Genomic DNA, 22638 nt, shown 5'->3' with positions numbered 1-22638 from the left:
ACTTTTAAGTATTTTGTGAATGTTAATGCCACTAGGGTTTATGATTGCTAGATCATTTGACAAAGTCTATCGATATTTAGAAATCTAATTTTGAAGTGAGGATTGACTTCAATAATACAAATATAAAATTTTGTAATATGAATCTCAAATTGCGACCATTATATATATGGGTAGTACGTAATACCGTCATGCACTCAAAGTTATATATATATATATATATATATATATATATATATATATATAAGTGAAATAGTTTATAGCTTTTTTTTTTTTTTGATAACAAAGAGAAGCAAATTGATAAAACAGTTTGTTAAGTCATAGATGAAACAAAAAAAAAAAAAAAAAAAGTGATCGATGATAATCATTTGAACATCTTTCATTACATCATATCACTTGCAAAATTCAATCATATGCACATGCTCATCACCTTCTCTGACTCGATCATTACATGTATACATTTATATATATATTTTTGTGATTTGGACCAGTTTTAAATGACGCATCTCTTACGCTGATCTCTCTTTTTTGAAGACGTAGTCTCAAATTAAACATTTATGATTTCCATTCAATTTTTCAGCCTCACCGTACAACAAACATAATTTGTCAGTTCAACAAAAATTTCATAGCTCATGCTCAAAATTGATTTGATCATTGTTAAAATTACTCCTTCAGGCTCTTCTCTTCTTGGAAGATTTGGATTTAGAGGAAGAAGAGGAACGCTTACCACTGCTTCTCTTTTGGGTGGATTTGTCAAACCCGTTCTCATTCTCCGATTTGGTGGACTTAACACTGATAATACCACTTGAAGAGATTTTTGAGTGTTGCAGAGCCTCTGATTCTTTGTCCCCAATTACATATTGTTGAAGCTCAGAATCCATTAATCCTCCAATCTTCTCCTTCATTATTTGTTCCTAAAAAAGACGAAAGATGTACAAGTTCGTTCGATGTTATAACTGAAGTATAACACAAATATAATATTTTTACCCGGCACAGGGAGGTAGGAGAATCACCTCGACTTGTTTTGCTCCTTCCCTGATATCATCGTCGACCGATAGATTGTGAGGTTCAAGCTCTCTCTGCAACCAACCGTAAATTAGCCTTTTACAAATATAACTCTAGAAGACAAAACAGATGACACTATTCAAATTTCAATAACATGGAGTTACCTCTTTCAAACGAGGGAGGGCTGATTCGATCTCCTTTCCTGCAACTCCATTGAGATATTTGTACAACTCCCTTGCGACCTTCAGGATAAGAGAATGTATTTGTCCCCTCTCCAACTGCATTTGTCTCTGCAAAGTCGAACATTCAAATGTGTTTGCAAGTTTATTAAACAGGATGTGCTGAAACATAATGAAGCAGCTGGCTGAAATCTCCAAAATTAGAGTAAAACATGTTACCTCGATGCTAGAGATATCCGTCTCCTGCAACCCCAAGCATAGCAATATAGATGCCTGAACATATGACAGTGATACGGGGAGCTTCTCTTCAAAATACTGATGTGCCAGTGTTTTGCAAATGTCATAAACCTTTCAACGATAAGACAATGAAACAGGTTACAAACTGAAGGAGAACTGAAAGCAGTTAGTACTGATCTAATCTATTTAACAAGTTTACACAAAAGACATTTGTTTTTAATTCTGCACCATTTCAACGTCCAATGTGTGTTGGTATAGAGTTGGTTCCAAGAGATAATTACTAAAATGTCAACTTAGTTCACAGACATTTTCAAAAGAAAACCATTCTCAAAAAAAAAAAGAAATCTAACCAGATTGAAGTCAGTCAGATTTTTAGTATATGCTCTGAGCCTCTCCATATCATATGGAGATAATATGCCGTCGAGTGTCTTCAAAAATCCACCTGATGAACTCCCTGAAGAATCAACCTCGGGGAAGTTGATCTTGGGGTTTAAGACACTGGACAAAGAATAATATGACAAAAAAATAAATAATTATATGAAATTGATATTATCGAAAAGTAAAGACAGAAAATTGTTAGTGCTTACCTCATTGCAAGTTTATAGTCCATCTTCTTGAATTTGTCACTCAACAGCTTAGAGAACCTTATCTTGAAATCTGTATAAAAGCATGTTAAACCATCAAACAAAGATATACTTGGAAGATGGTGAAAGTTCAGTTCTTGATCAAAGAATCAACAAACCTTTATAGAAGGGAGTAAAGAAGCCCAGCTCATCGGACTCGTTGACTTCTAGTTCATCATTTTTAAAGGGTTTTAAAAGCATACATGTGTGCTCACCAGTCACAGCACTCTGATCGAAACACAGGGAATAATCAGTGTTACAAACAACTATTAAAATTGAAATTTGTATAAGCGATTAAGGAAAAAGGATAGAAATATTCTCAACTGGGATTTGGCTAACGTAGAATGGCGCAAAATTATGTTTCCTCCAAAATCGGAAGAGGTCCAAAGTAAGCCCAAAGGAAACACCAATGTAGTGGAGCTTCTCAGGTCGTCGATCATGGAGTGGAACCAATAGAGGTGGAAGATTTGTGCGAGGCTTTACTTGCTCCTCGAGCATGGAGACCTGTCAAAATGAATTCAGCTAAGAACGGAAACAGAGAAATAACTATGCTAGTGAAAACCAAAGTCCACATAGATATATAGGAAAAACCAGAAACCTTCTCAGCTGCCTCAGTGACTTTAATGGGTGCATGCTCCACATCAACTTTATCATCAGCTTCTGAGATTGGAGCTATCTGACCCTCAAAATATCTGCAAATGTCAATCAGTATTAGTAAGAGTATGACCACACCTAATTAAGAGTACAAAGTCCAAATTTTCAAGCACAAAATATAACATTGATATAAGTAACTTATGAGATAACATGATTACAAACTTGTATGCACATTCCATGAATTTACCTGGTCAAGAGTTCAACTGCAGCAGAACCATATCCCATCTACAAAGAGGGTAATCAGAAGCTTGTTAATCGAACACAAAACCTAATTGGACTATTAAAATATGAGCAGAGCAAAATATTACCTTCATGGCGTTAGGGTGGACTGCTATGCGAACTATCCGAGCACCAGAGAAACCTGGAAATTCAGTGTCCCGGAATTGTTCACAGAATTTCCATGGAATTTGGTCTCCATATGGTGAATGGCCATCCCTTAAACTTTGAAGGGCTGAGTTCTCAGATATCTTTCCTTCAAGACAGACCTGAATATAACAGTTACAATGATGCTTAAAATCACACACCTAAATAAGGACACAAGCTAAAGAAACTATGATTTTCCACAAAATGTGGAAACAAGCAGTTACAACAGATTGAGAGCTAATACTTTAATCTTTGTAAGTCCATTTTCATGAAGACTGATGAATCACTGTTCAAGGTCAATGTGAACCTAAAATCAAACTATAACTGTTTTCAACAGATCAAACAAGTTTGTGATCAATTTCACACAGCAAAAATATATACCTGGATAACACAGAGTATATCAGGAATCTTGTTTTGGGACTCATCAACAGGACCTGTGTTTAAAAGCAGTTAGGAATAGCTCTGAAAATTAAATTAGGTGAGGGGAAAGTAAAAGTTGCATACCAAGTAACACAAACAAATGATGAGCAGGAGCATCAGCCAGCAGTTGAAGATCATTAGGAGAATTCTTGTAGTGAGACGAGACACATAGCGCCATCATTCTCTGTAGGATGCACTTATATCAGTCTATTGTCAAAATAATAAACGGATCCCAATCAAACACATTTACCTGTAGAAACAATTCACTATCTTTGTGATAAGAAAAGAGTGTGTCTCGGTTGACATAATAGAGATCACACTGACTTGGCGAAGGATGGCTACACAAAAAGAAGAAAGAAAAGACAAATAAATTTATAAAAAAAAAAAAAACCATTTCTAGACGATCAGTAACACTAGAAAGGATAGTAGACACTATAAAAATATAGTTCAAAATTCATACCACGCAGGATTAGGCAGACAAGTAGCAACATCAAGGCAAAGTAGGCCATTAAGCCAGGATTCTATTGGATCTCCAGAACCGTATCTAATAGACTCATTAAGTTCTATCTTCTTGAAAAGACAACCTGTCAGAAAGAAAATTGAGAGAGTCAGGGGAATGAATCACATCAAATAGAACTGCCACAAAATGCAGGTCCTGCAAATATAATTAGCGTTGCTACATATGAAGAATTCATCAGATACACTAGTAAAGCGAGATACGTTGCTTGGAATTTAGATTAATCTTTGTAAGCCTCTTTAAGGGAAAAAATGAAAACGAAGCTCATATTCTTCAAAAACAACATTCACATATATTCCTCAAAACTACGATAACTAGCCTCCAAATGACTATGCTACCTAAATCATATGATTGATATAACAGCTGAACACATGAAATGGAACATTTAAACCAAAGGCTGGAAGCACTATACTTGACCTTCCTAAACAATAAATAGGGGTATCTGAGCGATGATTCTAAGAAAAATGAGTCTATCCTCTTATGGATGATAGAGCGGTCTCTAAAAAATGTCCCTAATAATTTTCATAGCCAAGAATGAAAGCAAGGTGCAGCAGTTACATACCAGAAAGAGAGCCTTCAAGACCAGTAGCAGGAGCCCGGCTTTGCTCATCTAATTGTTGGAGGAGTTTCAGGGACAAAGATCTCCCAGTGCCTTCATAGCTTTAAAAATAAAATTGAAAAGGGGTAAAATTCAGTAGCATGATTATCCCTGAATTAAAACTAGATAAGATCCTGTTTCACATACCCACTGACAGTTGACGATAGGAAAACTAGATAAGGACCAAGCAAAGACTTCACAACTGGCAAAGGAATAGCTGCCGCTTCATCAATAACCAACAGCTCTACTTGTGAGAGCTTCTCATGCTCGTGTGGTTGTATATACTGCATAAAAAATATCAGGAGCATGGAAAACGTCAGAGATGGACTCAAATCACAGCTTGAAGATCATGAATTAATTAAGGGATTAACAAACCTGGATAGTTTGTCTATGCTGCTTGAAGATATTTATCCGTACAATAGCTTTTTTGAAGTCAGGATTCGCACTTTTCACAACATCATAATCAAGATGCTCCTATAAAAATAATAGTGGAAGGTATTTTAGAACCATATATGACCACATCGCAAAATAGAATAATGATTTCTTCTATCCTCGAGCTAGTGTAGGTCTATTCAATAATTATCTCAATAACTATGCATATGTCTCTAACCTTGCAGGCTCTTTTCAATGAAATAGAACAAATACCATATAAAAATAATCTGTATGAAAAGAACTTTGCATTACCTTATATTCAAGTGCATCAAAGCCTTTGCAAACAAACTCAAAGAATGTCTTCAAGTTATCCGGGCTTGGTGCAGTTATGTAAATATTTGAGTACCTAAGAGCAAGTACATCAGGCATCAATAATTTTCACAAACATCCAGAAAAATCAATACTGATGAGTAGAGGAACATATAGTTAAACTAATTCAAGAAATCTACCCAGCAGCAACAGCCCCGGAAACAGCTAAACCAAGTGCAGCAGATTTTCCACGCCCTCGACTTGCAATCAAAGCAACTATGCTGCGGAGAGCCTTATCCAAAATTGCATCAAAAAATGTGACTACAGCTTTACCCTACAAAATGAAAATGCAGAATTTCCATTAGTATCAGCCATGCAACAAGAAAGAACATTAGGAAGACATAAAATTTATAGCTTTGAACCTGATCCAATGTACAGCATTTCTTGATTAACGGACCAACAGGAAAATCATCACTTAGTTCTTCTTTCAAACTCTTCAGATCCCGCTCTGCCTCAGAGAGCCCCTCGGAATCCTTTAGTAGCACACAACATTGTAAAGTTATCAATTCTATCGGGAATTTGGAAAACATTCTCTCAATTTGCTATAAGAATTACCTTTTCTGTTGGAACTTGAGTGATAGATCTGATATGCGAGGAAAGCGGCAATATATTCAACTCATCATCCATGACAACACATGCTTTGCACGATGCAAGTGATAGCAGAAAACGCTCATTGAAACGGCCAGCAGCCTCAGAATGTGATTCAGTTCGGAATCTGTCATGGACATCCTAATAAGAAAAATCATGAAACAGCACACTTAAATAATGCTTTTCTCTCACTTTCTCAAAAATAAGGAATTAAAGTATGGAACCGTGGTTCATACCATAACCATAGTGCATAGACTAGTAAGTGATGTAAGAGATCGTAATATTAATACAACCAAACCACCACCTTCCACAGTCTCTATTGTCCTTGCTAGTAGATTTGGAGTTAAAGCTTCAAAATCCTGAATTTATCAAGAAGAAGTAGTAACTATTACTCACAGGGACATGTGACAGTCATCTTAAATGAATATTAAGAAGAAGAAAAAGTACCTGTAAGATGCACATGCCAAAAGTATTTCCAAGAATTCGTTCAGAATCTTTGTACAAGCAATGAGTGACTCTTCCGACATCAAGCAAACGCGAGAAAGCGTCAAGTTTCTCTGGATCCAACTGTCCTCTCTCCCTCAATCTCTTCAACTGCTTCGAACGTTTTTGCTTATGACTGCAAACAAAAAGATGAATGCAAAGCTCTCACTGGAAAATTCTACTATTGATATAATAACAATACAAAGTTATCAACTTTAATGACTAAGGACCATCAAATTCGCATTCCATTCTACATTTGTTGTGCTCAACTCAATACTAAATGTCCTCACAACTCTCCAGAGGGAGGCTAAAAACAAATTTCCCATATAAAGGTTAACTAGATTTGAGCTAAAAAAAAAGAATCATCTAAAGCCTTGAGAGTTTGGGATAAAGAACAGAACCTGCTAATGTCAAGTTTGTCCTTGTAGCACCACAAGACACTGGGATTACACTTAATAACTGCCTTAGACAACATATGATGGAGGTTCACTATCTGTTAGAGAAGAAATACACAAAAAAAAAAGTTGTAGATTTAGTATCCAACAACACATTCTCTCAGGGAGATAAGTGTCCAAGTAGAAAACTTTCGAGTAGAGAAACAGCAAACCTGGTCACGAGATTTGTCACCAATGATTACAAACATGGAACGGTGTCTCAATTTGACACCGTTTTCAATCAGAGTCCGGATACGTTCATCAACCTTCTTCCTCATTCTTGCAAAACTAGCTCTTCTTCTTCCTCCTCCTTAATCTTCTTAACACACTCAAAAACCCAATTCAATAACAAAATCTGGGTTCTGCTTTCGAATGTTGATTAAAAATCGCAACTGCTGAAATCAATTTTCGTTTAAAACTGAATTTTATGAACAACAAGAAAACTAGGGAAGAAGGACCAGAACGGAGCTTTTAGGGTTTTCTAAATTGTTGAGTAGGGTTTAGGACCGAAGGAGAAATTATGATTTATCTGCTTTGACCTTTTTGTCCTTCTTACTCAAAGAATCATAACCGAGCACTAGACCGAAATGGTTTAATCATATAGAATCGCGTTCAATAAAGGGGTTATAATACCAAAAAAAATATATATATATATATATATATATTATAATGGGCATAACTCGTAAGCCCAAAGAGTTCAGGAAAAGAAGAAGCCCGGGAAGAACTATATATGTTTGAAATCTCTTTTGATCAAAACGCGATGATTTCGGTTAATTTGCCAAGGACAAGGTTCACATATGAGTCTATGTCTCTCTCTCTTTTTGTGACAAAATCCTTTGTTGAATGTTTTGAAAACAAGTTCGAAGAGATTGAAACTTCACTTTATATAGCTGATGAAGTGGAATTACAAAAATGTGATGATTTTGACGATGGAGCTCATCTCCCAGTCCCAGACCAAATCTCAATATATATAACAGACATATAGAATATTATTAGTATATAGATAGAGAGAGACTAGAGAGATAAACCAAAGTAAAACTTAGTTAGACCCTTTGGAACCTCTAGACGACCGCTTTTCTAGCACATTCATAACGGTAGTGTAATATTAGGAGCTAGAAAAAGACAAAATAAGTGATAAAAAAAAAAAAAGGAACAAACAAAAAGCCAAAGACATTGTAAACACATGCTTTGGATTGTGAGTGGTGAGATCGTCGTCCTCCCACAACAATTGCAATCGCATCCTTTTTAGAGGACCCAGCTGTTTTAAAAGATAAAGAATAAGAAGCTGTCAATAAATCCAATTGTCGCAGACGATATATAGGAAATCTAGACTAATAAATAATAAAATGACATATAAAACAAGAAGAAAATCTCACCTTTTTTGTGTGAACGCATCAGTAATTCCTGGAATTGTTGAACAGAATGCTGGAGTAGCAACTTGACCCTCGAATGGTGTCTGGTAGCTGCACGACAAAGCACTTGTTGTAATTAAATAGAACCATCGGAAAAAAAAAAAAAAAAACAAGAGAAGGTTTTGGTCGTAGTACCTTCTATGTCGTTTTCTCGGACATATTTTTTAGCTTTCTATGTCAGCCTGCTCCAGGTAAGCTTGCCTATCTCGTTCCAAGTTCTCAATATATTCTTGAGACCAACAAATAATGTAAGCTCAAGATGAGTATTGGTTTGAATACAATAACAATTTTTAAAGAACGTACGGTAGATTGTAAATAAATTAAATCTCTTGAGAGAGATTCCAAACATGATTTTTTGTGAAATTGAAGACATATATAAAAACGGATGGATGATGATACCTTGTTTACTGCGTCTATTGCTTTACGGACATAATAAAGCCCTCTATATCGTCTATATCTTCGGGTTAGCCAGGTCAGGATCATTGTATATTCTCCTCCTCTTCCAATATCACAAACAATCGAATTTCAAAAACTTTAGCCCTTAATCGATCAAAGAAAATAATCGCAGCAATACACGTAAACTTGGATTCTTAATCTAAAACAACAGAGTAGGGTAAGATTCCAAGCTTCTTCTACAAAAGAAGAAATAGGGGTTTCTCAATGTGCCTAGAGTCCATGCAATATATACAAAATAAAGTGAAGTCTAATGGGCCAAAGCCCAGAAATTAAAGGAAAAGGAAAAGCCCGTGGAAGTGTTTGAAATCTTTGGATGAAACGCGGCTATTAGCTGTCTCTTATCCAACCCAACGAGTGAGAGAGTAAGTTCGAAAACGAGTAGAATGTGAAAGCACGCGCCAAAATGGGGGCGCGTGGGTGAAATCCGTATCCATCTTCAACGGGCTTTAAGATCCATTTGAGTCAGTCAGTGATGGTGAGAAGAAAAAGCGTCATTCTTACGTTTTTTTTTTTTTATAAGTATATAGTTTCACTCACAGACAGAAGCTAAGAAAAAAAGAGAAGCCTTTTGAAAGCAATCAACTTTAATCTTTTCAACGACAATTTCAACCAACACTAGTACTAAGTTGTTGCTCTTTCTCTTCCTTCCTCCTTGTTCTTCTCTTAGATCTCTTCCTTTTTACTTGAGTCTTATCCTTTGGATTTTTATTCGATTCGATTTCCTCTGTTTTGGTTTTATCAGTTTTCTTTTAGAATCTCTCTGATCTGGCTTTTCCTCTTCTACTAACCTTTGTTGTAGAAACTTGTGAGTTAGATCGATTCAAAACCCAAACATAAAATTTGTAAAAAGAGAAACCCTTTATAGGTTTTTTGGGGGTTTTGTCTCCTCAGTCTGACCAATGGGTTCACAGGTCAGTCTCTCTGTTTTTTCGTTGGTGATAAAATCCTGTTTTTGAAGAGATTGCAAGGAACCTAGGGCTTGTTTTCCTGTTTAGACTGTTCATGCAATTAGTTTTCGTGGAAGATCATTGGTTGAGCTTGCTTGTAGCTTAGTTCGTGGTTTCTATTGAGCTTTAAAGGATAGGTTTTGAAGAGATCAAGTTGTTTAATGTCTAGTGTGACTCAAGTGTTGCTTATATGTTTCCTTTTTTCAGACCTTTTTGGAAACAAATTGTATTTGGATCTTGTCAAATAAGCTGCTCAATGCACTACTTCTAATGCATGAAAAAAATGGAATCTTGCTCTCGTGTTTATTTTATGATTGCGCTTGTGTTGATCCGAAATGGAGTGTCTTCCTGTGGAATGATCCCCAATTTTGTGCATACCGAAAAAATGACATCGCTTTCAAATTTTTAGTCTCCTAACTTTAGCATTCTTCAACAGATTTCTTCATTGTTTGAGTTTAGTTCTCCTCCTTCATTCTGTTGTTGTGAGGTATCTTTATCTCGATGAGTTACTGCTGGTAATCAAAAAGCATCCTTTTCAACTTGCAGGTTTCTTGTGTAGTTGCTTGAGGCTTTTGGTTTGCTGGAGTTGAATAGAGTTATGAGAAGAGGTAGAGGAAAAGGCAAGAGGCAGAATGCTACTGCTAGAGAAGATCGAGGGAGCGGTGAAGAAGAAAAGATTCCAGCGTTTAGGAGAAGAGGGAGGCCACAGAAGCCGGTGAAAGATGAAATCGAAGAAGAAGAAGTAGAGCTAGTGAAGAAGACAGAAGAGGAAGAAGACAAGGATGATGATACAAATGGTTCTGTAACAAGTAAAGAAGATGTGACAGCGAATGGGAGGAAGAGGAAGAAACCAGTAGAGTCTAAAGAGAGCAACCTAACTGAAGAAGAGAATGGGGTAGGATCAAAATCAAGCACAGAAGATTCGATGAAATCATCATCGTCTATTGGGTTTAGGCAGAATGGGAGCAGAAGGAAGAACAAACCAAGACGAGCTGCTGAAGCTGTTGTTGAATGTAATGGGGTTTGAAGAGAGGTTCTTAAAACGCTTCTGAAACCGCCTTTTTGGTGTTTTTTTTTTGTGTTGTTGGATACTTTTGCTGTTAGAAACCCGAGTTTGATGCGGGTGCGTTTTAGTTTCATTACATGGAATCAGAATTTCTATTTTTCGGATATTGCTCTTCTCTCTTAGTTTTCATGGCGTTCTGAAACTCATTCTCTCTTTTGAACAAAGTGGAGCCTAAAAACGGCCTATGAAAAAATGCAACAGTCATAAGTTGTGAAAAGCGAAAAAGAAAAAGGTTCATAGTAGGAAGAAATATCAAGAAGATTTGTGAAGCTAGTCAAGCCAGATTAGTGGGGGCTTTAGGCTTTTTTCAGGTTGTATTTTTGTAGAATTTTGGAAATCCAAACAAAGGAACTTATTAGATACTAAGATAAAGCAAAAAGTAAAAGGAATAATATCAAACTGATACACACAACCCTATGAAAAATTCAAGTACACAATTTCTGATGGATACATGACCGTGAAAATCGAACTTCCCATACTCTCTTTTTGCATAAATATTTTTTCAATTATCAAGAAAGATATTGCATTGGATATGGTGAGAAGAAGAAGAACAAATCTATTTGCTTCCTAAAAGAAAAAGAAACATTTTAAAGTATTTTTGGAAAAAAATAATAGAACTGAATTCAAAAAGTGTTCAATAACCTTCTAGTTCCTTTGAAGAGTCACATCCTTTAGTTGAGTTCCAACACTCTGGTCTCTCTGCCCATAATCCTTAATTCTATCTATTTTAGTATTTTAAAAAATACCAATAAAGTTGTTGTTTCTCTTTAATTAGAAATAATATACAATAGTTAGTTAAATAGCCATCCATTTATAGGTCTGTGATGTATTCATATTTTTACAAACTACAATAAAGATCAATAGTTTTGTGATTTTAACATCATTAGACTATTTAGTATATAATAATTAGAATATATTAGCTATAGATTTTACATGGGAGTTATGTTCCCTGGTCTGGTCTCGTTTAAGGATATCATTTTGTACGTTAAAGAAGAAAAGAAGAAAATATCCTTATCCCTTTCGTGTTTATTTGTTCATTACAAAAACCACCAAAACGCACCCACCAACATCCCAAAACGCAAACGCTAAAACACGTAGCTGTCGTGGACTAGTGTCAATCACTCTTGAGTGTCTCTTCTTTTGTCAGCTTCTCTCTCTTTCTTTCTTTCTTTCTCTCTTTCTTCTCTCTGATCTTTTAATAAAAGATAGCAACATCTAAAATAAGCAAAACCACATTTTCGTTCCTCTCTTCTCCTCTGTCCTTTCTATTTCAAAAGAGAGATGAGCAGAAGCATATCTTTCACTGTCTGAGTAAGAGGAAACCAAACCATAATGGAGTTGTTAATGGGCTCGGGTCAGGCAGAGTCGGGTGGTTCTTCTTCCACAGAGTCTTCTTCACTCAGTGGTGGACTCAGGTTTGGTCAGAAGATCTACTTCGAGGATGGATCCGGATCCGGAAGCAAGAACCGGGTCAATACGGGTCGTAAGTCGACAATGACGGCGAGGTGCCAAGTGGAAGGTTGTAGAATGGATCTAAGCAATGTAAAAGCTTATTACTCAAGACACAAAGTTTGTTGCATTCACTCTAAATCATCTAAAGTCATTGTCTCTGGTCTTCATCAAAGGTTTTGCCAACAATGTAGCAGGTTTCACCCATTTTTTGTCTTCTTCTTTTATTTACTCATTTTGCCATTTCCGGTTATTGGAATAGTTCTAAGGGAACCATTGCTTTAAGCTTTTTTTCAGGTTTTATGTCACTTTTGAGCTTTTTGGGGTTTTGGCTCTTAACGTAATTGAAGAGTCTTGTTAAAACTTTACAGCTAGTTATTATGTGGTCTTGTCTCTTGTCTTATGCATTATTTATGTTGCTTTTCGTTGAAGCTTTCTTTTCTTTATATCAAATCAGGTTTCACCAGCTTTCTGAGTTTGACTTAGAGAAAAGAAGTTGTCGCAGACGACTCGCTTGTCATAACGAACGTCGAAGAAAGCCACAACCCACAACGGCTCTTTTCACTTCTCGTTACACTCGAATCGCTCCATCTCTTTACGGTTAGATCCCATTTTATACAGCATTTTTCAGCTCAATGTGTATCAAAATTAAGTTACTGAATTTCTTGTGTCAGGAAACCCCAATGCTGCAATGATTAAAAGCGTTTTGGGAGATCCTACGGCGTGGTCAACCGCAAGATCAGTGATGCGGCGGTCTGGACCGTGGCAGATTAACCCGGAAAGGGAAAGCCATCAAATTATGAACGTTTTATCACATGGAAGCTCAAGCTTTACTACATGTCCAGAGATCACAAACAACAATAGCACAGATTCAAGCTGTGCTCTCTCTCTTCTGTCAAACTCAAACCCAATTCAACAGCAGCAACTTCAGACACCAACAAATTTGTGGCGACCATCTTCTGGTTTCGACTCAATGATCTCATTCTCTGATAGGGTTACAATGGCTCAGCCACCGCCCATTTCAACCCATCATCAATACCTCAGCCAAACTTGGGACGTCATGGCGGGCGGAAAGAGCAATTCACATTATATGTCTCCTGTGAGTCAAATCTCTGAGCCAGCTGAGTTCCAGATAAGCAATGGCACCACAATGGGCGGATTTGAGCTGTCTCTTCATCAGCAGGTTCTGAGGCAATACATGGAACCCGAGAACACAAGAGCTTATGACTCTTCTCCTCAACATTTCAATTGGTCTCTTTGAGTCTAATCTCTTTCACCTTTTATGATCTTCATCAGCAGGTTGCTACTAAGATCTTATCAATTATCTGATGTATGCTACTTAAAACCAGGCAATTATCTGTTATTTTAATGGCTTTTGATCTTTTTAAGAATTTTGGTTTTATTGACGATCTCTTTGATTAGTTTACAATTTGACATCGAACAGAAATGCAGGTTTACATGAATTTGAGATCAAATTGAAACATCAACATCATAATCAATATATTGTTTTATCAAATCAGAGTTCCACATGCTTTAATCATCCTACTATCTATCAAAAGCATGAGTACTATGGGAATTAGCAAGTCCTTAAAATTTTCTAAAGTGTGTACCTCACCCGCAAACACAGTCTTTCTTCGGTATCTTGCTTCCTCTTCAGCAACATCAGGAAATTTTCAACCTGAAGCTTCTGCAGACATTGTGTTTGTGTGCTTCCATACTACTGTGACTTATCTAGTGATCATCCTCATTTACGCCAGGACAATTGGATAGAAGGGCTTCAGTCGTTTCATACTGATTCACATACCGTGAAATTTCATGTTAGTATACTTACACAAACTAAACATTTACCGTTGAGAAAAAACACCGATAAAAGAAGTTTTGAACGCATTCAGTTACCTGGAACCCGCAGAAAGGGCAATACCGATGTTCATCTCTCAGTTTCATTAATATTTCTTGCAAATCCTGCAACCAATAAAACTAAAATTGTCAACCTAAAGAATAATGCAATGCCGACTCTCGAATTCATAACTGATAGCCTTGAACTCTACTCAATCAGTCTCATTACTCATAAAGATGAAAGACACCAGAAAGACCAAAAGTCCCAACTCTTGTTTTCTAAGAGAACATACCTCTTCAGTGATCTCCTCTTCTTCTTCCTCTTCTTCATCAGGCTTACCATCTTCATCTTCCTCGTTCTTCTTCTCCGGAACAACTTCAACGTTCTCAAGTTGATCAAGAGCCGCCTTAGCCTTCCTAAAGTTAATCAAAAATCTCTTCTTACGCCATTGAGACTTCTGTCTAGACCCAAAATCCTCCAACATCTCCTCCACCTTTCTCTTCTCAATCTCAGCCTCAATCTCCTCTTTTTTCTTCTTCTCTTTATGTGGATCCTCTCTTCCCACACCGGCCCTCGATCTTCGAATATCCATAGTCACAGGCTCAGCTCTACCAGAGCCTTCTTTACCAAGAGCAGAACCTGGCTTGTAACCCATTTGCTTCAATAGCTTAAACCCTACGTTAGACTCTCCAATAGGAGTGTCTACAATACGAGCCAATGTCTGCTCATCCTCTTCTATCTGTTTCCTCTCTTTCTCCAATCTTCGTCTCTCGTGCCAATTGAGATTCTTTAACTTCTTCCGTGATGGTTCAACGATTACAGTTTTCTTTTCAGATTCCTGCAAAAGCATTCAAGATGATCAATCTAAACACAGAAAATAAACGAAATTTTGCAGATCTCGTGATCAATTAGACGAATATGGACTCAGGAGCTTGACAGTAATGGACATAAATATCGAAGAAGTTGAAAACTTTTGTCCAGAAGATACCTTTCTTTTGGAGGTCTGGGTAAGTTCCTGAGGAATAAACTGAGAAAGGTCTCCCATGTAGTCATCATCTTCTTCTTTCGCTGCTTCTCCTCCAAGCCCAGTCAGATTTCTCGTCGATTCTGCCATTGCCGACGGAGCTTGGGTTAGCGCAGAGAGAAAGAAAAGATAACCATTAATGGGCTTTAGTTAGGCCCAATAATACTACTATCTGGACCCTAATTTGGGCTTTCTCGCTTCTTCTGAGTTCATAGGTAAAATATTCTGAATCTCTTCACTACTGGTGAGCTTTCAAACGTAGGAGTTTAGTTTTGCTCCTACTCCTACATTATTTCAAATCTCGGTTTCTCTCTACTTGTAATCCATGCTTAATGTTTTTAAGATCGATGATGTTGCATATTTTCCATCATTTGGGTTCTTCATTTATGTATGTTTGGCTGTGTTCTCCACTAAGTCGTTGTTGCCAATTTTCTTTGTTAGATCACGTTTGACATAAAAAGGATTAAGCTTTATCGGTAGAAGAAAATATCATGGATCCTACTGAAATGAGATACTTGGAAGAGGGAGATGGAGCGATGAACAATCAAAGGTGCTGTCCTCCTGTTTCTACAATAAAATATTTTTGTAGTTTCTGCAAATATGAGAAATGTCTGAGCTCAAAAGCTTCGGAAATTTGCTTCTAACATGGTAGCCTAACTCTTGCGTTCGCTTACATCTATGAAGACCAAGACAAGACAATCAAAAAAGTTTTGCTTACAAGTTGTAACTTATAACGATTCAAGTCTTCATGCTCTATTCGGAGATGAGATTTTCAAAAGAGACGGGAACAAAAACGAGAGATCGAAGAAATGTCAAAGAAACAAAAGCAGAAATCAAGAAAATAATAATCTAAAGGAAAGCTTTAAGGGAGTTATTCTGTGCAGATAAGTTACGTGGTGCGTATTGGTTCCAAACTACAAATCACTGAATCAGGCTGATTTCTCCTTTTTTTCTTCTTCTTTTTTTTTTGGTCTTTGAGGGTTTCTTCAGTAGCAATATGCCAAATATGATCGAGGGAGCTCTACAGGAACGACACATTTTCCGCTTGGTCTATTATTCTTTTTAGTCACCTTGTAGGCAGTATAGTTGCCTTATATTTCCAGATGCTGTTAAATATGCATAAAAAGCACAGAGACAAAGTCAAAACCTAATGAATGATGCACATAAATAAAGTAGTGTAGGGATCGATTCATAAAAAAAGTTCGTACCGTAAAGCCAATCTTTGAAATAAACATGGAGTGCACTTGATAGCTCTCGTTTCCGGTTTTCTTCCAAAGGCGCTTCTTTTAACGATCGTCTTGTTTCTTCGAAGTTCTTAAGCTGATGATACAAAAAATGGGGTTACGAGATCAGATTTCGACAAAGACAACAAGTACATTTGTTATTTGGTTTCATACTAAAATCAAAACATACGTTTCTCTGCTGAGCTGCCATATAAGTATCTGGCAATGGAAATGGATTGTCTTTCGTCGAACCAGTCTCCTCGCCGCTAAACCAGTTTGGGATCTGCACCATAGTCATTGATACCATAGATAAAGACGTCATTAGATGCTTCATGAAAAGCATTCACCAGTTATTGGCGTAAAAATTAGAGCAAAAAATATTAATATACCAAAAAGTTAACGAACTGGTCAGGGTCTACAGAAGCAGCTGATTCAGCCTGTGCATCAGCAACACCGGCAGGGTGTGACAGTGAGTCATGTGGGTCTACTGCTCCCAGAGCCAATGGTTTGTCCCATTTGTTGATTGTTGGCTCAACCCCTACCTCACCCATGTGCTCTTCCAAATGAGAGTAAAATGTATTATATGGAGCGACCTGAAACAAAGTCAAATTGATGCCATCACTTTAAAACAACAGAAGCTCATAATCACTAGAAGCAATATCTGACAATGCCCACATTCTTAAAAACCAGTAAAACCTTATTGAGAAAGCATCTGACTAAAGGTATCTATAAATGATCTTTCTACAATGCCATAAGTAATGAGATAGACAACCCCTCCAAGTTTGTTTCCACTAGACTCAATGACGTGTCCGAAACGGCTTATTAACCTAACTAAAGCTAGCGAGAAGTCTAGCCACATAACAAATTTTACCTTAATACCAGAAATGTAAATAAGAGCAGCATGACATAAAGCTTGTAAATTAACCCTCAATCTTAAAGAGAAGCTTCACCTGTAGTTTGTGGTTATCACCAACAATAAGTGGTCGCTGATTGACTCCCAAGAAGAATACACATTCACGACAATTGGCAATGCACACTCGTTTGGCAGCTACAATCACATGAACTCTCTCACAGTGCTCAACTTTTAATGCCTGCAGAAATAAATAAGGAAATATGTTTGCTACATCTTCTCGTAAAAGTTGGCAGATATTCTAACTTGTTAAATGTTGCTTTGACTATCTCCGAAAACGATAAAGAAGGAAGAAGCATTGTTTCCATACTTTGCCAACAGCTCCCAAAACTATAGTAGTATCAGAACATCCGTGCACAGTTGCATATCGCAATGGTGCTAAAAGATAAATTACAGAATCATGGCAATTGACAACCTGCAAAATACACAAAACAAGGAGTTGACATGCGTGCACAGAGACTCCATGACTGGAAGAAAAAATGGAACAAGGAACAGTCAGACCTTCACAGATCTACCCCTTAGATCGGAGGCCTGCTTAACAAGTGAAGTCTTGGAGACTCCCTCGATTAAACACGGGCCTCTAGTACTAGGTGCAACCTTGTTCGGAGCAGCACAAACATCTGACATCGCATCATCTTGATCGTTAGAAGGTCCATTCTCTTTTCCAGAAATTCTCTCAGTAATGCTTTCTAAAGCGGAAGCTATGTTTTGCAGAAGCCAGTCATGCACTTGGGAAGCGGGGACTGGAACAGCAGGCATATCCGGATCAGAATTTGCAAAAAAAGGAGTAGCTTGGCTCAATGGAGATACATCAGATCCCTTATCACCAAACTGAACAAGAAAACCCAGGTGCTCGAAAGCCTCCATAGAGAGAACCTGAAGGATATTGGACAAGCAAAAAATTAACTTGTGTTCTATTTCAGTTCCTGAAATATTCTTATCCCAACATCAGAATTTTATATTCTTGTACCGTAGAACAATGACATCCCCTGAGAAAATAAGAAAGATTAGAACTTACCAATGATTCATCTCCTTCTCCCTCCACAGGCTCTGCAAGGAGAGAAATGATGTTTGCTAAATGTTTTTGCAAATATGACAACTGATGAGCTTCATCATCTGCTTGTGATGGCATAAATCGACGGCTGTTGCTGCGAACAAGCTGCAGAAATGATGAAGAGGGGATATAATTAACAATTTTAGTTCCAATAAAGTTGTTTTGACTCATGTGATGGGAAACGATAACATACCAAAGAACAGTGACTGTTGAAAACACTGAAAAGCTTAAGATTATATGACTGTTTTCTACAAGACTCAATAGACCAGCCATACCAAAAACAGGAACCAGAAATTCAGAATACACAGGACTGGAGACTGAGTCAAATACAAGAACACACCTAGCAGGCTAGCACTATCGCCAAATAAACCACGTGGAAGGACCAACCAAAATAAGGGACTACGGAACAAGAATCAGATTCCAAACCACAAAACAAAGCAAGCTGACGAGTGTTTAACTCTTAGTTTGTAGACTTACCATTACCCCAGAGTCATCAAAGAAAAGGGACTGGCAATTAAAAGAGGAGAATACGGAGAATATTACCCGAATAAAAAAAAAGATACAAAGCCATCCTTTCAGCAAAGATTCATCATACATGTATTATGTAGTGATACTTAAAGTAACATACTTCAGCAACATTAACATTAGCATGCTTACTTGATGCACCTTCTAAGTCAATATGTGAATACAAGCATCTTCCCAATTGAGTATTGGTACCAACAGATATCGAGAAACTATATCCACCATCAATCAATGAAACACCCAAATTTCTGACATTGCTTAACTCTAAGTTTCAGGTAAATCAAATGAACTTGCATTGCAAATTTCAATTAAATCCATTGCAAAATGGAAATAAGTTTATTCTCTACCACGTTCCAATTCCATACTCCAGTACAACAGTTCCATTTCAATACCAAACAAAACGTAGGCGCTGGGATAGTTGGATATGTTTTGAGGCACATTATAAAAAGAAGGCCAAAAAAAGTAAGAAACTTGCCTGAATTGGCGATAACGCAGACAAGTATCCATCAAAAGCTGAAGTCGAGGGCCATACATCAGCCACCGCTGCGGAGTCCTTATGCGTCCTAGGAAGCAACTTCTTATACGATTGAATGTAGAGGAACAAAATTAGATCCCGCAAATCAGCTCCGACAGAATCAACTTCCTCAGGTTTCGCCCGAACCAGAGGGTCAGACTCGGAATGAAGCACCGAACCGAGAGTCTCGAGAACGAGACGCGCATGGTCGCCGGAGATCTGGAGAACGTCGGCGATTACAGCCGATCCAACGCGGTTATTAGAAGCGGCATCGGCTAGCTTCTGCTTGACAGGTGCTAAGGTTTGGATCGGGTCGGTAAAAACGAGCTTCTGGATCGGGAGGAGTCCGTGCTCGAAAGAGACACGCCTCGGATGGATTACTGAATTCGGATTCGGGTTTGGTTCAGGGTCGGGTGCTGAAGGCGGTGGTGATTGGTCGATGAGGTCTTGTTCTTCAGTCATGATTGATTCGTGGCGCGAGGTCGAGAGACAGAGAGAGGAGAGATAGAGATAGAGAGAGACTGGTCCGGTGGTGAAGCTGCAGATCTTTCTTTGGCTGACGAATCATTTCATTGAAGGAGAAGCGAAGAGAGAGAGATGGTTACAGTGTGTGCACGTGTACGTTAGTAACGTACGCTTCGTTTCTTTTTGGTCGTTGGATTTAGTAGTAGATTAACCTTTGATCTGAGCTATGACACGTCAGATGAAGTTAAGTAAAGAGGCCCATTTGAGAATTGAATGCAAGTCGCATTTAATTTTTAGTTAGGCCATTATTGCAATAAGTTAGGTGATAAACGTTCGTCAAAAGAAAAAAAGGTGATAATCATAACTCATAATTAGGTTTTAGAAAAGGGAAATATTTTACTTGGTTACCTAAAAACTTGTAAGTTTGTCACTGTTACTTAATATTGTTAGAGGTTTACTAGAAAACAAAATATTCTTTCTGTTATTTTATACGATAAATGATATTTAGGAGAATGCACATAGATTAGAAAATTATTTAATTTTTTTTATTTCTAAACTAAAATATTATTTATTATCGAATCAATCAATTAAAAAAAAATAATGTACATAATATAAATAGTCAAAATTAATAAAAAATTTAACTAATTTTGCATTAAAAACTAAAAACAACATCTATTTAAAAACAAAGCTTAAAACATCACTTATAAAAGAACGGATAGAGTATAAAATTAGGAAGTTTGGGCTGAGCATGTGACAAAAACTCATAACTCGATAACATTGTTGCAATTCAATCATGTTCCGCTTGTTTAAGAAAAATGTTTTCAAAAAATTATAGGAAAGTGAACACTATCAACTTTTGGATTTTTGGGTTTATCATGTTTAATCAGCTAACTGAGTATTGTCGAGTAAATAAAACTTTTCTTTTTATATAAATATATTAAGAAAAAAAAAAAACAGTTTATCGCGAACGTTTAAGATAGGTTTTTTTTCTTTCTTTTTGTTAAGAGCCGTCCAAATGTCAATGGTGACATGATTCGTTTACACAATTGCGACGAAACAATTTTCGTAACGTTGTCTTTAAACCTCTGGAGTAATATATTTTGGTAACTGGTTACAAAGTTTAACGCACTAATCACTTTCTATATATTTCTAATCGAGAGATAAAAAAAAAAGTTGTTTATAACTCTCTTACAACTATACAGTATTTTTTTTAGATATATATGGTACAATTTACAAAGTGTTACTTTTGCATATTTGTCTTCTTATTACACTTATCAAATTATATTAGTTTTAATTATGATCGTAGTCGGTAACTCAGTGTCTCAGTGGTAAACGGTGGATTGCAATCCTTCAAGTCGAAGCTATACAAATCTGATCGAAACATGAACGACACGTGTCAATTCAGCGACTACCAAGATCTTCCCTGTCTTTTTTCCTCTTTTAAAATTAGATTATGGTCCGTGTAAAGTAGCAAATACTTTTGATTAAATTATGTCCAAATACTTGGAGCAGAAGCATTCGCTTAATTAATCGGTGGCACATCATAAAGATAGAACGAAAAGTAAAAGACGGCCTCTGCGGATTTAAAGGTGCCACGACCACGAGACCATTTCGATACTAAGAATTATTTAACAAAAAAAAATTTTATTAGAACAGGCAACAGATAAAACATATGCAATTTAAACTACTAAATATGTCCAACTCTTGTCTTATACTGTATAAACTAATAAATAAAACTTTGCTGACAAATGGACACATTTTGTCCGTATACCTACGTATTTAGATATTCCATAACTTGGTTTTGTAAACTGAATTATTTTTAGTCCACATTAGTCGGTAGAAAGATAATCGTATATATATATATATTTTTTGATAACTAGGAGGTTCGGGGCCGAAGCCCTTAATCCCCCAGGGTCCGGGGAAGACCAGGTAAAAGCTTTTGGCAAAATGGAAATGACTAACACTTTCGCACTTGAGGGGAATCGATCTCTGGCCTGGACCAACAGGTCGACTCCTCTTCAAGTGATAATCGTATATTTGTAACAATTGCTCCGAAAGTGTGGATGATTTCCATTTTCGGTTTATACCTAATAAAGTACATACCAAGACAAAAGAAGAGTTCGCTAACGTGTTTTAAACTCAACAGTCCATTTTTATCCATTTGGTAATATACATTTGGAATTTTACCCAAAGTATTTTCTTGAACACATCATGATGTTTTTTTTTATAGAAAGAAAAGAAAAACTTGTAAAGAAGCAAAAGCAGTGACCAGCAAAGCAAGCAAGTCACATGACAAATACAAATGAAAAATCCATTTATTGGTTTGGTTGGATAAACGAAGATGAAAATCCTATATCAAGTAAAAAAACATGCACATGTGTAGATAGACAAAACACATAAATGTAGGAATTATGATGGTGATTGAGATTCAGACGTTTAAGGTAAATTTTGAAAGAAAGAAAGATTAAAAAAAAACTACTGTATTGACCAGACAACAAGATAAAACGAAATGGGACCCCAAAAAGCAAAATACGGCTTTTCGTATAAATGTACGTATGCTTCACTAAAACGGGAGACTGCAAAACACCGAGGGATCCAATGACTCCTCCTTTCTTTTTGCATAGGATCTAACCGAGGAATTTGGCTGAATCTAGCTGAATTACGAAATTTGGCTGAATTTTTAGTAATTTTTAGCTGAATCTAGCTGAATTTTTATATTTTTAAATGGTAACTGCTGAATCTAGCTGATTTTTTTTGTGATTTTTGGTAAAATCTGTCAAAATAATTAAGACTTAAACTGAAAAAATATCGTCTAATAATTATGAATCTTAATCAATAGAATAACTAAATAAAATTATCTAATTGTCTAAGTAACTCTTATATTAACAAATAAATACTAAAATTATCTAAAACTAATACT

General features: G+C 36.7%; 5 protein-coding genes and 1 long non-coding RNA gene across 8 annotated transcripts; 2 read left to right on the top strand and 4 right to left on the bottom strand.

The window, feature by feature from the left end:
• Nucleotides 1-539: 539 nt before the first annotated feature.
• On the bottom strand, nucleotides 540-7458 carry LOC9314248 (RNA cytidine acetyltransferase 2). Of its 2 annotated transcripts, none has more exons than XM_021025881.1 (26): nucleotides 7013-7458; nucleotides 6807-6898; nucleotides 6370-6541; nucleotides 6159-6281; nucleotides 5890-6063; nucleotides 5697-5807; nucleotides 5475-5608; nucleotides 5278-5371; nucleotides 4969-5067; nucleotides 4741-4877; nucleotides 4558-4655; nucleotides 3939-4062; nucleotides 3729-3816; nucleotides 3563-3662; nucleotides 3440-3492; nucleotides 3004-3180; nucleotides 2883-2920; nucleotides 2640-2733; nucleotides 2366-2545; nucleotides 2161-2269; nucleotides 2006-2075; nucleotides 1769-1916; nucleotides 1401-1529; nucleotides 1167-1292; nucleotides 1011-1076; nucleotides 540-911 (listed from the first exon to the last, which is right to left on the bottom strand). In XM_021025881.1, the coding sequence occupies exons 1-26, from the start codon at nucleotides 7115-7117 to the stop codon at nucleotides 669-671; spliced, it is 3084 nt and encodes a 1027-aa protein (XP_020881540.1). In that variant the 5' UTR covers nucleotides 7118-7458; the 3' UTR covers nucleotides 540-668. The 2 variants fall into 2 exon arrangements, with proteins under 2 accessions (XP_020881540.1, XP_020881541.1); XM_021025882.1 differs by having other exon boundaries at nucleotides 3939-4063; nucleotides 4565-4655.
• A 247-nt stretch (nucleotides 7459-7705) lies between these two features.
• LOC110228062 lies at nucleotides 7706-8912 on the bottom strand. Its single transcript, XR_002331667.1, has 4 exons — nucleotides 8651-8912; nucleotides 8387-8480; nucleotides 8216-8302; nucleotides 7706-8097 (listed from the first exon to the last, which is right to left on the bottom strand). It is a non-coding gene; the product is annotated as an uncharacterized LOC110228062 (long non-coding RNA).
• Nucleotides 8913-9031: 119 nt separating this feature from the next.
• On the top strand, nucleotides 9032-10826 carry LOC9314247 (histone chaperone ASF1). 2 transcript variants are annotated; one of them, XM_021024180.1, is made up of 2 exons: nucleotides 9032-9618; nucleotides 10201-10826. In XM_021024180.1, exon 2 carries the CDS (start codon nucleotides 10253-10255, stop codon nucleotides 10679-10681), a length of 429 nt encoding a protein of 142 aa, XP_020879839.1. In that variant the 5' UTR covers nucleotides 9032-9618; nucleotides 10201-10252; the 3' UTR covers nucleotides 10682-10826. The 2 variants fall into 2 exon arrangements, with proteins under 2 accessions (XP_020879839.1, XP_020879840.1); XM_021024181.1 differs by having other exon boundaries at nucleotides 9032-9182; nucleotides 10201-10818.
• Nucleotides 10827-10920: 94 nt separating this feature from the next.
• LOC9312513 (squamosa promoter-binding-like protein 15) lies at nucleotides 10921-13578 on the top strand. The gene is made up of 3 exons (XM_002878132.2): nucleotides 10921-12366; nucleotides 12627-12769; nucleotides 12844-13578. The coding sequence occupies exons 1-3, from the start codon at nucleotides 12053-12055 to the stop codon at nucleotides 13428-13430; spliced, it is 1044 nt and encodes a 347-aa protein (XP_002878178.1). The 5' UTR covers nucleotides 10921-12052; the 3' UTR covers nucleotides 13431-13578.
• A 44-nt stretch (nucleotides 13579-13622) lies between these two features.
• Nucleotides 13623-15197, bottom strand: LOC9312512 (G patch domain-containing protein 11). Its single transcript, XM_021024179.1, has 4 exons — nucleotides 14995-15197; nucleotides 14299-14844; nucleotides 14066-14131; nucleotides 13623-13960 (listed from the first exon to the last, which is right to left on the bottom strand). The coding sequence occupies exons 1-4, from the start codon at nucleotides 15118-15120 to the stop codon at nucleotides 13901-13903; spliced, it is 798 nt and encodes a 265-aa protein (XP_020879838.1). The 5' UTR covers nucleotides 15121-15197; the 3' UTR covers nucleotides 13623-13900.
• Nucleotides 15198-15655: 458 nt separating this feature from the next.
• LOC9314246 (TBCC domain-containing protein 1) lies at nucleotides 15656-19920 on the bottom strand. Its single transcript, XM_021024178.1, has 9 exons — nucleotides 19215-19920; nucleotides 18182-18322; nucleotides 17665-18039; nucleotides 17474-17578; nucleotides 17204-17344; nucleotides 16643-16846; nucleotides 16444-16536; nucleotides 16239-16350; nucleotides 15656-16136 (listed from the first exon to the last, which is right to left on the bottom strand). Exons 1-9 carry the CDS (start codon nucleotides 19713-19715, stop codon nucleotides 16093-16095), a joined length of 1716 nt encoding a protein of 571 aa, XP_020879837.1. The 5' UTR covers nucleotides 19716-19920; the 3' UTR covers nucleotides 15656-16092.
• Nucleotides 19921-22638: the final 2718 nt, after the last annotated feature.

Source organism: Arabidopsis lyrata (assembly GCF_000004255.2).
Source record: "Arabidopsis lyrata subsp. lyrata unplaced genomic scaffold ARALYscaffold_5, whole genome shotgun sequence".
In the NCBI taxonomy this organism is placed as follows: domain Eukaryota; kingdom Viridiplantae; phylum Streptophyta; class Magnoliopsida; order Brassicales; family Brassicaceae; genus Arabidopsis; species Arabidopsis lyrata.
The sequence above is the reverse complement of the archived record's forward strand: the minus strand, read 5'-3'. Positions and strand labels throughout refer to the sequence as shown.

What these genes read in the sequence shown, in the direction of transcription:
- LOC9314248 (XM_021025881.1), bottom strand. Translation starts at nt 7,117, where the DNA reads ATGAGGAAGAAGGTTGATGAACGTATCCGGACTCTGATTGAAAACGGT. An exon ending in GTCTATGCACTATGGTTATG is followed by an intron (nt 6,064 to 6,158) that starts GTATGAACCACG and finishes TTTTCTTATTAG; the next exon opens with GATGTCCATGACAGATTCCG. An exon ending in CGGATATCTCTAGCATCGAG is followed by an intron (nt 1,293 to 1,400) that starts GTAACATGTTTT and finishes TCGACTTTGCAG; the next exon opens with AGACAAATGCAGTTGGAGAG.
- LOC9314247 (XM_021024180.1), top strand. Translation starts at nt 10,253, where the DNA reads ATGAGAAGAGGTAGAGGAAAAGGCAAGAGGCAGAATGCTACTGCTAGA.
- LOC9312513 (XM_002878132.2), top strand. Translation starts at nt 12,053, where the DNA reads ATGGAGTTGTTAATGGGCTCGGGTCAGGCAGAGTCGGGTGGTTCTTCT. An exon ending in TTTTGCCAACAATGTAGCAG is followed by an intron (nt 12,367 to 12,626) that starts GTTTCACCCATT and finishes ATATCAAATCAG; the next exon opens with GTTTCACCAGCTTTCTGAGT. An exon ending in AATCGCTCCATCTCTTTACG is followed by an intron (nt 12,770 to 12,843) that starts GTTAGATCCCAT and finishes TTCTTGTGTCAG; the next exon opens with GAAACCCCAATGCTGCAATG.
- LOC9312512 (XM_021024179.1), bottom strand. Translation starts at nt 15,120, where the DNA reads ATGGCAGAATCGACGAGAAATCTGACTGGGCTTGGAGGAGAAGCAGCG. An exon ending in CCCAGACCTCCAAAAGAAAG is followed by an intron (nt 14,845 to 14,994) that starts GTATCTTCTGGA and finishes ATGCTTTTGCAG; the next exon opens with GAATCTGAAAAGAAAACTGT. An exon ending in AAGAGGAGATCACTGAAGAG is followed by an intron (nt 14,132 to 14,298) that starts GTATGTTCTCTT and finishes TATTGGTTGCAG; the next exon opens with GATTTGCAAGAAATATTAAT.
- LOC9314246 (XM_021024178.1), bottom strand. Translation starts at nt 19,715, where the DNA reads ATGACTGAAGAACAAGACCTCATCGACCAATCACCACCGCCTTCAGCA. An exon ending in TTTTGGGAGCTGTTGGCAAA is followed by an intron (nt 17,345 to 17,473) that starts GTATGGAAACAA and finishes TTATTTCTGCAG; the next exon opens with GCATTAAAAGTTGAGCACTG. An exon ending in TTTCAAAGATTGGCTTTACG is followed by an intron (nt 16,137 to 16,238) that starts GTACGAACTTTT and finishes CATATTTAACAG; the next exon opens with CATCTGGAAATATAAGGCAA.